This window comes from Carassius gibelio, chromosome A22 (assembly GCF_023724105.1).
Source record: "Carassius gibelio isolate Cgi1373 ecotype wild population from Czech Republic chromosome A22, carGib1.2-hapl.c, whole genome shotgun sequence".
In the NCBI taxonomy this organism is placed as follows: Eukaryota; Metazoa; Chordata; class Actinopteri; order Cypriniformes; family Cyprinidae; genus Carassius; species Carassius gibelio.
The window spans coordinates 1,747,332-1,765,074 of NC_068392.1; the positions used below are offsets into that span (position 1 = coordinate 1,747,332).

The following is a 17,743-nucleotide window of genomic DNA, read 5'->3' on the forward strand; positions in this document are numbered from 1 at the left end:
GCACCTAACTCTGCCTCCTCAGCACTGTCTGAAAGAGTCTTCTCCACAGTCAGTAATCACCGATCACAGATTCTTCTGAGAAAGTCCATATGCTCATTTTCTGAAAAATCTTTGTTTTTTCGGGTGGGACAAATAATACAGGAGAGATGCTAGAAATCTCTATATTGTTCATTTTTCATATCTTTACGCTTTATGAATGTTTTTCTTCTGAGAAGCTCAAAAATTATGGTTCTTTGGTAATTGCTTTATTGTTTAGGTTTATCCTCTGATAGTGAGCACAGAGCCCTGATCATGACATGCAAGAAAAAGAAAGAAATCATGTCCATGATTTACTAATTCGTTCCCTCTATGTACTAAACGTGCACGATTACTTTTACATTTCATTGATTTGCTAAATCGTATGCACAATTTACTAATTCGTTCTCTTGATGTATAAATAGTGTACACGTTTTAGCAAATCGAGGGAATGAAATAGAAAATCGTGCGCATGAATTAGCCTAAATTTTTTCCTGCATGTCGTGTAATTAAAGCACATCACCACCAGACATTTATAACAGGAGCCTCATATACGACGCTCACAGTTTTACTTTGTGCAGTATCTCGGTGCAGTATCTGCTGAATTGTTTCATATCGATTTATCATGTATTTTTTGTTGCACTAAATTATGTTGTATCAATAAGTTTACTGATAATTATTTTTAATTTTCACTAATAACGTCATTAACCATCTCCCCATCTTTAAGACAAAAATTTCCTATTGTTTATATTGTGTAATCTATGAATTGATGTGTTTAGTTTTCTGTGCTCATAACTTAGTAACATTTTGCATGTTTAAAGAACAGGTGCGATGTTCAAAATGTTTTGGCTTCGTATTTGTACAAAGTAGTGCTGAATAAATATTGATTTGTGAATGAATGCAGTGTGTTTTTGTCTATTTTATATTAGAATGTAATGTTTTTGTATTTGTTTGCATTGCGTGTATGTAAATAATGTATTAACTATGAATCCCCTATAATTAGATTTCATAAGGTTTATTTTTTGCCCCAGAGATGGATTGAGTTTATTAGTTCTTTATGTATTTCAAGGTAATGGTGAGGTGAAAATATGAATTACCAATATGATCCTGTAATGTCACGTCCTCATAACGTGCCAGTTTGGTCGTCAGGACATACTCATCACGTTCCAGCGACGTTCCACTATAACGTCGCCATGACGGATATGGGAATCACAAAGTTACGTCACTGGAACGTTATGTGGTACGTCGCTGAGACCAATATGGTATTTTATAGGAACGTCCTCATAACGTGACAGTTTGGTCGTTGGGACGTACTCATCACGTTCCAGCGACGTTCCACTATAACGTCGCCACGACGGATATGGGAATCACAAAGTTACGTCGCTGGAACGTTATTTGGGATGTCGCTGCAACGAATATGGTCTGGTCCAGTTACGTCGTCACAACGTAACTGTGTTAGCTGGGTTGGGGTTCGCGAATCATTTGAGTCATTTCGGGAGTTCGTAGTGGGTTCGCGAATCATTTGAGTCATTTCGGGAGTTCAAAGCGGGTCCGCGAATCATTGAGTCAGTTAGCGAACACAAAGACATGACATATCAAAACTTACATTGTCCAGACAGAAGAGAAACTTGATGTTTTCTGTGAATAAACATGGTAAGATTAGCAGTGCTGCATTTTTCTTCAGATCTGCAATATCTGTTTACACAAAAACAACAAAACAAAACCGGTTATTGGTACACATTATATCTTAGATGTGATGGTTGTCTCGGTTTACATTCACAGTGTTTTTGGAAAACATGTAAATTTGAACAAATAACAACATCTAAATAATAACATTATTATTTTGCTTATTTTTTAATTCAATTATTAATATATGAAAACTGAAATATTACTGTAATCAGGGGCGTCGCTAGGCCCTTTTTAGGGGGGCTTCAGCCCCCCTAAACTTATGCCCAGCCCCCCTAAAAAATTATTTGATTAATTAGTGATCGCTTCAGTCCCCTTTAAAAACTCATTTGAGACGGTGGCAAGCTGCATCAAGTTCCGGTGTCCTGACATTTTATCCTACCCTGTCAGATTTTCCTACGCGGGTTTACTGCGCACGCGCACATCAATATCGCGTCCTTTGTCTTATGCTAAACAACGATATTTAATGTATCTGCATTACTGTAAGGGTAGGTTTAGGGCTGGGGTAGGTGTAGACTTTAATAAAAACGCAATCTAATTGGTAGAAAATAATATTTATTGTTGGTTTCCTGTAACTGTATCCCTTTTAGCTACAACTGCGAATATAACACATAATTACTGTATTTGCAGTACTGTAAGGGTATGATTAGGGTTGTGGTAGGTGTAGACATTAATAAATCATAACTTTACAGTAGAATTTTCGTTGTGGAATTGTACTACCCACTGTTTTGGTGGGAGGTAGGAAAATCTGACAGCGTAGGACAAATCGACAGAACACCTGCTCCTCCCCTGATCTGAGTCTGCATGGATTCAGCGCGTTTTTCAATCCACAGGGGCGCCGAGCAGAGCGAACATCAGAGAGTACAAGGTGTGTGTGTGTGTGTGTGTGTGTGTGTGCGTGTGCGTGTGTGTGTGTGCGTGCGTGTGTGCGCTGTGCGTGTGTGCGTGTGGTGCGTGTGTTCTCGCATCCAATACCAGTACGTCTTCGCTGCGTTCACTTTCAGCCTTTATCACAGATGTGTGACAGATGTTTTTTTTTCCAACAAAAATGAAGCGATTAACACCCATGAAAACATACTTTAGAAAACGATCATGATTTATTTTAATTTACTTTTTGAAATTGAAAACATATTATTGTGTATTTCGGCATTACATTATGCAGCCATGCAAAATAAATTATTAACGACACACATCATTGTCTGAAAGTACTAAATGGCACAGAGAGAGAAACATCATGTGGAGTTATTTTGTTTTCTATTATTAAACATAATTTTGTATTAAGTAATAATTAATCATTAGTGTATCATGATACATATATTAGAGTAAGAGTAAAGGGATCTGTGATTTTTTTTTTTTTTTTTTTTTAAGTAATTGATTTATAGAAGTGGCAAATTGATAATGATGTTATTTTTAATAAATATAAATAAATATAGAACAGATTAAACATATTGCCAATAGACAATTACATTAATACATGTTTTGTCTATATTCTTAATGAATATTAGCTGGTTAGTTAAATGATTTGAAATAAAAATAAATGTTCAGGGGCTGACTTGATGTATAACCAACCGTATTGTTGATTATAAAGACTAAAAAGCTAAAATGAGCAACAGTCAGGTGAGAATAGAACAGACAGCCTCACACACACACACACAATACCACTGTGTTCCCAAGATTCATTGCAGTCATTGAACCCTTATGTTGTTTTAATTTTCTGCCAATTTCCACGTACATTTCATAAGAAAAAGCAGTGGTATCATCAAAGGATAAACATGAATGTCCTAATACTGAATCAGGAAGTCTTTATTGTAAAAAAAATAAAAAAAAATAAAAAAAATCTACATTCCCAATTCAAAATTTTCCAGTGACTGGTCACATCTAAAAAACTGTATTAGTTTTTTTTACAGTGTTATATATGGCTCAGTCAGTACTCCTACTCCCATATATGAAATACAGGGAATACAATGGAATAGTGGATTGCAATAAGGTTAGTAGTATACAACCCTACCCTAATAGTAAAATAATATTTTTTTAATCATACCCTTATTGGGGGCCGGTTTACATTCACAGTGTTTTTGGAAACCCTTTAAATTTGTACAAATAACAACATCTAAATAATAACATTATCATTTGAATCAGTTCCGGGGTTCGTAGCGCGTTTGCGAATCATTTGAATCAGTTCGGGAGTTCAAACCGAGTTCGCGACTCATTTGAATTAGTTCGGCAGTTCGGAGCGGGTTTCGCGAATCATTTAAGTCATTTCGGGAGTTCACAGGGGATTCGCGAATCATTTGAGTCAGTTTGGGGATCGCGAATCATTTGAATCCGTTCGGGAGTTCGTAGTGGGTTCGCAAATCATTTGAGTCATTTCGGGAGTTCACAGCGGATTCGCGAATCATTTGAGTCAGTTTGGGGATCATGAATCATTTGAATCCGTTCGGGAGTTCGTAGTGGGTTCGCGAATCATTTGAGTCATTTTGGGAGTACAGCGGATTCGCGAATCATTTGAGTCAGTTTGGGGATCGCGAATCATTTGAATCCGTTCGGGAGTTCGTAGTGGGTTCGCGAATCATTTGATTCATTTCGGGAGTACAGCGGATTCGCGAATCATTTGAGTCAGTTTGGGGATCGCGAATCATTTGAATCCGTTCGGGAGTTCGTAGTGGGTTCGCGAATCATTTGAGTCATTTCGGGAGTTCACAGCGGATTCGCGAATCATTTGAGTCAGTTTGGGGATCGCGAATCATTTGAATACGTTCGGGAGTTCAAAGCGGGTCCGCGAATCATTGAGTCAGTTAGGAACACAAAGACATGACATATCAAAACTTACATTGTCCAGACAGAAGAGAAACTTGATGTTTTCTGTGAATAAAGATGGTAAGATTAGCAGTGCTGCATTTTTCTCCAGATCTGCAATATCTGTTTACACAAAAACAACAAAACAAAACAGATTATTGGTACACATTATATCTTAGATGTGATGGTTGTCTAGGTTTCCATTCACAGTGTTTTTGGAAACCATGTCAATTTGAACAAATAACAACATCTAAATGATAACATTATTATTTTGCTTATTTTTTAATTCAATTATTAATATATAAAGACTGAAATATTACTGTAATTACTTAGTCAAATAAAATATTTATATAATTTATTTTACACTTCACTTTCAAACATTAATCATTAATTAGTATGTGAGCAGAGCAGCATCCAAAATCAAAGTACTTCTGCTGAAATTCTGAAGTATGCTCACAATGGACACTTTACTACTCCATGAGAACACAGGAGAGGATTTATGAGTGGCAGTGAAGCAATGCGACTGAGGTTGTAAAAAATGTATTTAAAAAAATAAATGCAAAATGTCACAGTTCACATTATTTTAATCTCCGATCTCGTGTGCAAGTGTTTTGTTTTCATGTATGTCATTGCAGCAGCACATTTAACTGTAATTGTAATTACACTGACTGGATCTACCTGTGAATCAAATTATTTTAATGCACACCTTTTAGCCAATCAGAATCAAATATTCAGACAAACCATGGTATAAATAGATTTATTAGAGTAACCATTCAACAAACCAAGCAACTTATGGTTGTGTTAAGGAAAAAAAGAACACTTTTTGTGTTTGTGTCAATTTGCTAAAGTAGACAGTAGTGTTCCTGTAGCTCAATTGGTAGAGCATTGTGGGGTTGGGGGTTCGATTCCCCAGGAACACTTGATAGGTAAAAAATTGATAGCCTGAATGCACTGTAAGACGTGTCTGCTAAATGCATAGATTTAATTTTATTTAATTTAACTTGAAGAGCAGTCTCTAGATTAAGATGAAGGTCCTTCCCAAACCGCATCTTCACTTCATGCAGCAGCTACCAAAAAAAGAAAGAAAATTTAATTAAAACAATTGTAACTTTTTATTCAAACAAAAAAAATGTTTTTAAAGTAAATTACTTTAAAAAGAATGTATTCCTCTGACTTACCACAACAATATTTCTGTCAGACCATCAATTTAAATCAGCAGACGGGGATCAATCTCTTCTCGACCGTTGGAATTCAAAACCTTCCACTGCACTCGCGAGACAGCGCCGCGTGAATATGCTTGCGCAAATGCAATCAAATTGTTTACTTTTTTTGAAATTAATGAAAATAATGAGTTTAAAACTTCTTTTTGTTTATGTTTGGTGTTCAACAGATAAAAAAATATAATCCATAAAGCAAAACTGTTAAGTTGTGGTACATAATTTCACATAAATGACAAAGAATTAAATTAAAGAGCAGCAAACAAGGCTATAAGTAAGGGGCTGTTCACATATCATGTCTTTTGCGCTCTCAAGTTCGTTATTTCAAATGTAGGCGCACCGTATGGGCGCTCATAACGGAAGCGACGGGCGCTCATTTTTCCAGAAACGTTTGAGTCAGTTCGGGAGTACGGAGCGAGCGGGACGGTTGTCTCGGTTTACATTCACAGTGTTTTTGGAAACCCTTTAAATTTGAACAAATAACAGCATCTAAATAATAACATTATCATTTGAATCAGTTCTGGGGTTTGTAGCGCGTTCGCGACTCATTTGAATCAGTTCGGGAGTTCAAAGCGGGTTCGCGACTCATTTGAATCAGTTCGGCAGTTCGGAGCGGGTTTCGCGAATCATTTGAGTCAGTTCGGGGATCGCGAATCATTTGAATCATTTCGGGAGTTCAAAGCGGGTTCGCGAATCATTTGAGTCAGTTCGCGAGTTCAAAGCGAGTTCGCGAATCATTTGAGTCAGTTCGGCAGTTCGGAGCGGGATCGCGAATCATTTGAGTCATTTCCGGAGTTCAAAGGGGGTTTGCGAATCATTTGAGTCATTTTGGGCATTGCGAATCAGTTAAGGAGTTCGTAGCGGGTTTCGCTAAACATTTGAATCAGTTCGGGGGTTTGTAGCGGGTTCGCGAATCATTTGAGTCATTTCGGGAGTTCACAGCGGGTTCGCGAATCATTTGAGTCATTTCGGGAGTTCACAGCGGGTTCGCGAATCATTTGAGTCAGTGCGGGAGTTCGCGAATCATTTGTATCATTTCGGGAGTTCAAAGCGGGTCCGTGAATCATTGAGTCAGTTAGCGAACACAAAGACATGACATATCAAAACTTACATTGTCCAGACAGAAGAGAAACTTGATGTTTTCTGTGAATAAAGATGGTAAGATTAGCAGTGCTGCATTTTTCTCCAGATCTGTAATATCTGTTAACACAAAAACAACAAAACAAAACAGGTTATTGGTACAAATTATATCTTAACTGTGATGGCTGTCTCGGTTTACATTCACAGTGTTTTTGGAAACCATGTAAATTTGAACAAATAACCATTGGTGGACGAAGTGCACAAATCAAGTACTTGAGTAAAAGTACAGATACATATAATAAAATATTACTCCAATAAGAGTAATACTACTCCTTTTTCAATTTTACTCAAGTGAAAGTACAAAAGTACTCGATTTGTTATGTACTTAAGTAAAAAAGTACTGAAAGATGTTTGCAATTTTATATAGGCTACTTAATTTAATTTTATATTAGCACATAGCCTATTTTTTATAATCCTACTGCTCAAAATACCTCAGATTTTTTCCAAAATAACCACTATATAGAGTCAAGATATATTTTTGTTGTTGATATGGACTACAGTGATGAGAGTGATGTTCACTGTGAAGCTTGCACCTGAGAGAAAACAGAGATGACCATCTGATCTTCACCAGTAAGAACAAAGTATTTTAAAGTTTGTTGTTTTACAGAACATCACAGTTATATGTGACAAGATAATAAGGCCTGAAGTTAGGAAGGACATTTTAAAGAAAATATAATTATATTTTCATAATGATTTTTTCCTTCTCAAACCTTGTCTGCGGTGTAAAAACACCCCTGGCCAAACGGGGTGCATCTCTTCCCACTTTGATAATTACTGTAGTTACCATGTTTTGAACATCACATCCCTTCTTTTCTACCCAGATGTTATCTCTCTCTCTCTCTCTCTCTCTCTCTCTCTCTCTCTATATATATATATATATATATATATATATATATATATATAAAATATATGAATAAAAATATTTGGACATTATTTATAAAAAAATGACCTCAACTTAGCACCAGCAAGCTTGTTAGCTAGACAGTTAGCATCAGCTAACAAGATTTACTTCAGTATGGTCATGAATAAACATTCATGTCTGTCTACTCGTCTAGTTAATCCAAACAATATAGGCTACATATGTATTACATCATTGTTGATAATATAAAAACAGATTCAAATGATTCGCGGACCGGCTTTGAACTCCCGAACTGACTCGAATGATTCGCGAACGAACTACGAACCCTGATTCAAATGATAATGTTATTATTTAGATGCTGTTATTTGTTCAAATTTAAAGGGTTTCCAAAAACACTGTGAATGTAAACCGAGACAACCGTCCCGCTCGCCCCATACTCCCGAACTGACTCGAATGTTTCTGGAAAAATGAGCGCGTCGCTTCCATTATGAGCGAGCGTACGGTGCGCCTATATTTGAAATAACAAACTTCAGAGCGCAAAAGACGTGATATGTGAACAGCCCCTTACTTATAGCCTTGTTTGCTGCTCTTTAATTTAATTCTTTGTCATTTATGTGAAATTATGTACCACAACTTAACAGTTTTGCTATATGGATTACATTTTTTTATCTGTTGAACACCAAACATAAACAAAAAGAAGTAATAAATTCATTATTTTCATTAATTTTACAATGTAAACAATTTGTTTGCATTTGCGCTAGCATATTCACGCAGCGCTGTCTCGCGAGTGCAGTGCACGTTTTTGATTTCCAACAGTCGAGAAGAGATTGATCCCGATCTGCTGATTTAAATTGATGGTCTGATAGAAATATTGTTGTGGTAAGTCAGAGAAATACATTCTTTATAAAGTAATTTACTTTTTATAAGCTTTAAACACATTAGTAATTAAGTTGTCAATGTTTCTACAGCGGATTTACACTAAAACACAAAAGAGCCTGAACCGCGACAGTGTCACAAGTTGCCTTACATCCATAAGTTTTGTTGTGCTTGTTGCAAACTGTTAAATTAAGAGTTTTCCGATCCTAAGCTTAGAAAAAAAGATGCAAGACTTCAAACTTTCCAGTACTCCTGTGTACTGATAATCCGGTTTCCACCCAGTACCAGGAGGTTTGTCTGTTTTATCCTTCTTCACTAAAATGTCATTAAGGGGGGGTGAAATGCTCGTTTTCACTCAATATCCTGTTAATCTTGAGTACCTATAGAGTAGTACTGCATCCTTCATAACTCCAAAAAGTCTTTAGTTTTATTATATTCATAAGAGAAAGATAGTCTGTACTGGTTTTTCCCGGAAAAACACGACCGGCTGGAGGCGTGACGTGTGGGCGGAGCTAAAGAATCACGAGCGCTAGTAGGATTTTGCGTTGAGAGCATGTGGAAGCTGTGACATTACCGTGAGGGAAAAACCATCATCCAAAACAAACCATGGCTTACAGTCAGATTCAGCCGTTTATTTATGATCCAGAATCAGATCCAGAGGCTGAAACTGAACGAGAGCAGCAGCAGCAACGACTCGCTCCGAGCGGGGCTCGAACCCGGGTCTCGGGGGGGGCGGAAGCACTAACAAGGAGGCAGAGATATTTGAAGCAGTTTTACTCACCGCCTGTGGTTCCAACACACGATCGTGACCCTTTTTCGTTGGGATTGCATCATCCTTAAGAAATAAACGATACGCAAATCCGTCGTCAAACTGGGCTTTGTTTGTAAAACAAGCATCTTCGAAATGCAGGGAACAAACACAAACACTTGCACAACTCCGTTGATGCTCTGTAAAAATAAACTCCATCCACTGGTCCCTTAATGCTGTTTTTTTTTTTTGGTAATCTGTGCAGGGTTGTCTTGCCCTGGCAACCAAAAAAACACTTCTTTTGTGATTTTTCGCGACGCTCTCGCTCTGATCAGTGAAGTCTGTTGTGCTCTCAGTGTTCTGCTATACGGGAGCGCGCGCTCTTCCGGCAGAAGTGCCTCAGGACCCATATAAGGAAATTCCACTCCATCTAACGTCTCACAGAGCCATACTCGAAAAAAACTTTCCGAAACTTGTGACAAACCGGAAGGAGTATTTTGGGAACAAAAACACTCCTTCAAACATACAACTTAATTTTTTAAACTTTGTCCATGTTTAGCATGGGATTCCAACTCTTTAACAGTGTAAAAAACTCAGTATGCATGAAATAGCATTTCACCCGCCCTTTAAAATTGCTTAGTTATTGAGCAGTAATGCTAGGAGATTGTAGATATACAATAGGAATTTTGTTATTTACTACTTTTTTCAGATTATATTAAACCTGGAAAATATAAGATCAATTAAGTTTTCAGGAGCACATTACTGTGATAAATGCTGAACTATGTAAAAGACAACCTGCTACACCAACATATCAAAAATCGAATGAGATGCGCTCTTGTTAAAAGAGTTGATTTAATGACAAAATCAACATGAGAGTTCATGGACATGTTCCCATTTCTTCGGGTTCCACAAATTGTGAGTATTCGTTTTTAGTGTTGTTTCCTTTCAGTTTAGTATTTCTACTGCATTTTCAAAATAATTTTTTTTGTTTGAATAAAAAGTCAAAATTGTTTTAAATGAATATTTCTTTCTTTTTTTGGTAGCTGCTGCATGAAGTGAAGATGCGGTTTGGGAAGGACCTTCATCTTAATCTAGAGACTGCTCTTCAAGTTAAATTAAATTAAATTAAATTAATGCATTTAGCAGACGTGACTTACAGTGCATTCAGGCTATCAATTTTTTACCTATCAAGTGTTCCTGGGGAATCGATCCCCCAACCCCACAATGCTCTACCAATTGAGCTACAGGAACACTACTGTCTACTTTAGCAAATCGACACAAACACAAAAAGTGTTCTTTTTTTCCTTAACACAGCCATTAGTTGCTTGGTTTGTTGAATTTGTTACTCTAATAAATCTATTTATACCATGGTTTGTCTGAATATTTGATTCTGATTGGCTAAAAGGTGTGCATTAAAATAATTTGATTCACAGGTAGATCCAGTCAGTGTAATTACAATTACAGTTAAATGTGCTGCTGCAATGACATACATGCAAACAAAACACTTGCACACAAGATCGGAGATTAAAATAATGTGAACTGAGACATTTTGCATTTAATTTTTTTACATTTTTTAAAACCTCAGTCGCATTGCTTCACTGCCACTCATAAATCCACTCCTGTGTTCTCATGGAGTAGTAAAGTGTCCATTGTGAGCATACTTCAGAATCTCAGCAGAAGTACTTTGATTTTGGATGCTGCTCTGCTCACATACTAATTAATGATTAATGTTTGAAAGTGAAGTGTAAAATAAATTATATAAATATTTTATTTGACTAAGTAATTACAGTAATATTTCATAATTGAATTTTAAAAAAAAGAAAAATAATAATGTTATTATTTAGATGTTGTTATTTGTTCAAATTTACATGGTTTCCAAAAAAACTTTGAATGTAAACCGAGACAACCATCGCAGCTGATATATAATGTGTACCAATAACCGGTTTTGTTTTGTTGTTTTTGTGTAAACAGATATTGCAGATCTGGAGAAAAATGCAGCACTGCTAATCTTACCATCTTTATTCACAGAAAACATCAAGTTTCTCTTCTGTCTGGACAATGTAAGTTTTGATATGTCATGTCTTTGTGTTCGCTAACTGACTCAATGATTCGCGGACCCGCTTTGAACTCCCGAAATGATTCAAATTATTTGTGATCCCCAAAATGAGCAAAAACGTTGCTTCCATTATGAGCGTGCATACATAGGGATGGGTACCGAAACCCGGTATTAAAATGGCCCCGGGGTTAAATTATGAAAGATCGTAGTATCAGTAAGATCTGACGGTATCGGTTCTGCTTTCGGTACTGGAGGGGAAAAAAATTATGTACTATGTATTTTTGCTTAATAATGTTATCGGGCACATTTTATCTCACCAAACATTTTTAATGTGCGATCATATTAAGACGTTTGCCTGTGAAATCTGTGAGATCTCACGCGCCGTGGAGGCTGTCTGTCAGTCACACACACACACACAAACACAACAAGAAGGAGGGTGGCGCACACACACGCATAAGGGGCCATTCACATATCTCGTCTTTTGCGCGCTCAAGTTCGTTATTTCAAATGTAGGTGCGCGGTATGCGGTGCAACAATCTCGTTTTTTCCAGGCGTGTCCGCACCGCATCGAATTAAAAACATCTCAGCTTTTCAGAATGCGGCAAGCGCACCGCAGGTCATGTAGCTTCCTCACCTTTTCCGTAACAACGTTGGAAGCAAAGCCAAGATGAAGGAACAGCCGATAGCTGTATGTGGATTTTGCTGGTTGTCATAAGTGCAACAAAATTTTTGAATGTAAGGGCGGAAACACAAGCAATATGTCAAAGCATCTTTCAAAAGTGCATTATGTGCAGACAGAGAAATGCAAAGTTTTTGACTGCCTAACACAAAGTAACACAAAGTAACAACACAAAGTACCGATAAGAATACCGTTAAAGTACCGGACCGTTAAGCAGTATCGGTAAGAGTAGTAATACCGTTAAAACCAGGTCGAAACATCCACGAACATAACCAGGTGGGCAGAACAATCTTTCACTATTTGATTGCTCTAGTCTTTATCCACTCATCAAGACCATGTCTCTGTCCAATAAAAGCTTGGACATGGATCCGCACGTCTCACGACTCGTCAGCCCCGTTACAAAACCTAAAGCTGTAAAGTTAACATGTTGTGGAAAATAAATAAAAAAGAAACATAAAAAAACATAGAAGCTAGATGGTCACATACATACATCAGGATGTATGTTTTTAGCTGAAAGTACAGTTTCACATCACTTTAGTATAGAGCAGCTTCACATCATCTCGTCTGTCATTTCATTACATAGAGCTTCTCTTTTAACATTTGTGGACTGAAACAGTTGAAGATGTTTTGCAGATTTTGGATCTGTTTTTGTTTTTGGCATCTGGCTGGTAAGTTTAAAATGTATATTTTATGAGTTAAGTTCTTTCTTCAAACTCTTTTATTTCTTCTTTTCTTTATATAAAACACTGAAGCTTTAGTTTCAGTCGTGACGTGATTCTCATCTGAAGATAAAGAGTTTTCTGTGTGTGATGTTGTGGAGCTCAAAGCTCTTGCATTAGTAAACAAACAACAACAAAAATAATGTAAAAATAATAAATAAAGAGTTTTATTCAAATTCAACACAAAGATGCAGTTAATAATCAGTTTTGTTGTTTGGATATTATTCATTTCAAATATTAATTTCAAACTTTCCATGAAGTCTTAATCCGTTTCTGTTGGTTCTTCAGGTGTGTTTGCTGATTCAGATGAAGTGAAGTCAGTGTCAGTGATGGAGGGAGATTCAGTCTCTCTACAGACTAACACTGAACTACAGACAGAGAATCTCATTACGTGTACTTTTGGACTTTCAAAAACTCTTATAGCTCAATTCAATAAAGTCACCGGAAGATTCTCCACATATGATGGTCCTGATGGGACATTCAGAGACAGACTGAAGCTGGATCATCAGACTGGATCTCTGACCATCACAAACACCAGAACCACAGACTCTGGACTTTATCAAATAATCATCAGCAGCAGGAGATCAATCATATTCAGTTTCAATGTTACTGTCTATGGTGAATCACAGTTACACTGTAGTTTGTGCTGCTAGTCTTCATAATAATTATACACAAATAACTAAACATTCTAGTCATTTAATAACATACACATTTATTGATACACATTCATTTAATTTGCTCATTATTGTATGGCATCCCACACTGTGTGTAAGGAATCGACTACCCTAGAATTTCATCCCAAATAATGCTAATCTAACTTTTCTTCCTTGAATAGTAAAAAACCTTTCATATTTTTATATATTTTTCAGGCTGATGTTGCCTTTACTGCATCAACTCTATTTATTTATACTGAATATTTTATAGCACGCGTCTGCATGACAATAGATCTTCAGTGACTCTTTTCGTCTCATGTGCATCTGATCGACAGATAGCGACAGATATCTGTGTGCTTTTATTTCAGAGCTTCTGTCCATAATATTGTAGTTAATTCAGCAAAGATTTTAGCAAAAAGCACAAACTAAAAAAAATAAAAAATAAATAAAAAAAGCCCATGTTCTTTCTAGCTTCATCCATGCAATAAATGCATGTCCTCAATAAATGAACGTATTTGCTCAGGTCAGTGGTGTGGCCCATTTCAGATGCAAAATTAAAATTTTGGGTGGTTTGAGAAAATAATTAGGATGAAGACTAACAGAATCTACATTAATAACTAACTAACTTATTATCTCATGTTTTCAGCTCGTCTGCCTGTTCCTGTCTTCAGCAGAATATTCTCTTCATCATCGTCATCATCCTCACAGCAGAATTGTTCATTGGTGTGTTCAGTGGTGAATGTGGGTCATGTGACTCTCTCCTGGTACAAAGGAAACAGTTTATTGTCCAGCATCAGTGTGTCTGATCTCAGCATCAGTCTCTCTCTACCTCTGGAGGTGGAATATCAGGATAAAAACAGCTACAGCTGTGTGATCAACAATCCCTTCAGCAACCAGACTCAACATCTGGACATCACTCAACTCTGTCACACATGTGCAGGTACAGCAGAGATGATATTAGCATGTATTACGCCACTTTGTTGTATACTCGATTCTGATTGGTCAGTCGCTTTATTCAGGAATTTCCAGATATTGGCTGTCATCCCTTATAGCACACATACATAACCAAGATGTCTTTTTGACATCTGCTTACATCTACAAGACGTATTTTTAGACCCAGATAGAACATGTACATCTGCAAGATGTCTTTTAAAGATAGTTTCATCTGGAACTTAAGCATCTGCTGTGTACAAATAAAGTTCTACATACATTCTAAATCATAAATATCTTAAAGACAACTTGTAAATGTCTGTTTGACATCTAATAAGAAAAGTCTTATAGACATATTGCAGATGAGCAAACACTCGTCTTGCAGATGTCAAATAGACGTCTCCATGATGTACGTGTGCTATCAGGGGAGTGTTTGTTCATCTGCAATACACGTCTATAGTACGTTCCCTATCAGATGTCAAATATACGTTTAGAAAATGTCTTTAAGATGTTTATCATCATTATTAATCGCACAATAAATCATGCTCCGCATTCAGGTTCCGATCGGCTGAAGGGCTTTATAATTTCCTCTTCTTTTTTTTAAACTATTGACATCTAAAGAAATCCCAGCTGGAACCAATACTGGTCAAATTTACTGCATTTTACAAACATTTTGATATAAAAAGTAAAAAATAAGTCTGGAATGTAATTATGAATTAATTGTTTTTTTTAAGAATACATTTGAAATGATAAATTGATATTGAAATGTTACTACAGTTTACTTAGTTCAGCTACTTTAAACCTATGACAAATAAAACTGATGTTCTCTAAATAAAACAGATCTCTAAATCCAGCGCTTCTTGAAAACTACAGACTGGTATCCCTTCTTCCATTCATTGCAAATTCACTTGAGCGAGCTGTGTTCAACCAGCTTTCTATGTTCCTTGTACAGAACAACCTCCTGGACAGCAACCAAACTGGCTTCAAAAGTGGCCACTCAACTGAGACTGCTCTGCTCTTGGTTACTGAAGCCCTGCGACTAGCAAGAGCAGCTTCAAAATCCTCGGTACTCATCTTACTGGACCTGTCTGCTGCTATTGACACAGATTCTCCTGTCCACCCTCAGAAAGATGGGAATCTCTGGAACTGCTCTCCTATGGGTTAAGTCCTACCTCTCTGACAGATCCTTCAGTGTGTCTTGGAGGGGTGATGTTTCAAAGTCACACCACCTTGCTACTGGGGTTCCTCAAGGCTCAGTACTTGGACCACTTCTCTTCTCCATCTACATGACATCTTTAGGATCTGTCATTCAGAAGCATGGCTTTTCTTATCACTGCTATGCTGATGACACCAAACTCTACTTCTCATTCCAGCCTGATGACCCGACGGTAGCTGCTCGCATTTCAGCCTGTCTGAGTGACATCTCTAGCTGGAAGAATGACCATCACCTTCAGCTTAACCTTATGAAGACAGAACTCCTGGTGATTCCAGCTAACCCATTGATTCATCACAACTTCTCTATACAGCTGGGCTCATCAACCATAACTCCTTCAAGGACAGCCAGAAACCTAGGAGTTGTGATGGATCATCAGTTAAGCTTCACAGACCACATTGCTACAAGACCAGGTCCTGCAGGTTTGCCTTATACAACATTAGGAAGATTAGACCCTTCCTGTCAGAGCAAGCCACCCAACTTCTTGTCCAAGCTCTTGTTCTCTCCAGACTGGACTATTGTAATGCTCTCCTGGCTCTTCCTGCATGTACTGTCAAGCCTCCGCAAATGATCCAGAATGCAGCAGCGAGGGTTGTCTTCAATGAGCCAAAAACAGCTCATGTTACTCCTCTCCTCATCAGGTTACACTGGCTACCAGTAGCTGCTCGCATCAAATTCAAGGTACTGATGCTTGCCTACAAGACGACCACTGGCACGGCACCAACTTACCTAAACTCACTGGTTAAATCTTATGTGTCCTCCAGAAGTTTGCGCTGGTGGAATGACCTCCCAATCTTAATTCATACAGCTGAGTCTTTACTCATTTTCAAGAAACATCTAAAGACTCATCTTTTTCGCCTGCATTTAACCAGCTAATACTAGCACTTTTCCTTTTCTTGTCTTTTCATTTATATAAAAAAAAAACCTGTCTATGCGTTCTGTACTCGACTAACTGAGACTTGTCATGGCACTTGTATACTGTTGTTGTTCTCTTGTTGACCTGACCGCTTCTAATGTTCTCATTTGTAAGTCGCTTTGGATAAAAGCGACTGCTAAATTATTAAATTTAAATGTAAATGTTAAATGATATTTAACATTATTGACTGAACTGAACTGAACTGAACTCATGTTTAATGTGTTTATTCCTCAGACTCTACTGAAGCTGTGATCCGATTGGTCGTCACTGCTCTGGTGGGCGTGGCTGCTGCCGCTGCTGTTGTTGTTCTGGTTTATGACATCAGATCCAGGAGAAATGAACAGGATAATTGATATCATACTGATTTATTTCTATCTTCCTCTTTTATTTCTCAAATACTTACATGTGAACTTTTTTTTGTCAGTTAAATTTTTTATTTGAAACTTTAGTTTTTAGTCTGAATCTTACATTTTGTCGCAGAAGATGTTCTATTCTATTTTATTTTATTCTGTTCTATAATAAACATTTGAAATGATTGCAGCAGTTTCATGTTCTTGTACAGATATTCAATATCCTGGTATGATTGTATTCATTGATTGTGTTTATCAGAGAATGTTTTTCCACACACAGTTCAATCAGGTGATCTGTTCCTGCAACATAAAGCCATTCGAGACACTCTGAAATCAATCTGAGAGAAGAAACAACTGAGACATTTGATAAGAAATTAACACCAAATGAGCTAAAGAACGTTACAGGACCAGAACCAAACACTCATAATCGAACGGCTGCTTTAACTTCTCTACATTTTCATTTACATTAACATTTATTCATTTGGAAGACATTTAATCCAAAGTGATGTACAGTTGAGGAAACAACAAGCTATCTACCATAAGAAGGCAATAAACATGAGAAGTGCCCGTTAAACAAGGTTTCAGTTATCATTCAAAATTTTATTTCAATTGTCAATTCTCAAAATGATCTTTAAAGGTCATCTGATCATCAAGGACCTCCCCAAGATTCCTGGCCAAACCCAATGGGATTATTGTTGATGAGCTCAGTTGAATGGTAACTGGTACTGATGGGGAGGCTTGGAAGATGAGATGCTCTGTCTTAGCCAAGTTGAGTTTCAGGTTATGTTCTTTTATCTGTCATGCAGTCTGAGATCTTAGCAGATGCTGATGTACCATCTGGTTAAATTGAGAGTAGAACTATGTGTCATCAGCATAGCAATGATAGGAAA

General features: G+C 37.1%; 1 protein-coding gene across 3 annotated transcripts in view; it reads left to right on the forward strand.

Annotated features, from left to right (window-relative positions):
- Positions 1-17,203, forward strand: part of LOC127943379 (SLAM family member 5) — a 50,333-nt gene extending 33,130 nt beyond the window's left edge. Inside the window, exons 1-3 of one of the 3 annotated variants that reach the window (XM_052539832.1) lie at positions 11,264-13,409; positions 14,091-14,384; positions 16,738-17,201. In XM_052539832.1, coding sequence (XP_052395792.1) covers positions 13,121-13,409; positions 14,091-14,384; positions 16,738-16,856 — 702 coding nt within the window. In that variant the 5' untranslated portion in view covers positions 11,264-13,120 and the 3' untranslated portion in view covers positions 16,857-17,201. Of the gene's footprint in view, positions 1-11,263; positions 13,410-14,090; positions 14,385-16,737 lie in introns of those variants that run through there. The other 2 variants (XM_052539831.1, XM_052539830.1) reach the window with 2 other exon arrangements.
- Positions 17,204-17,743: the final 540 nt, after the last annotated feature.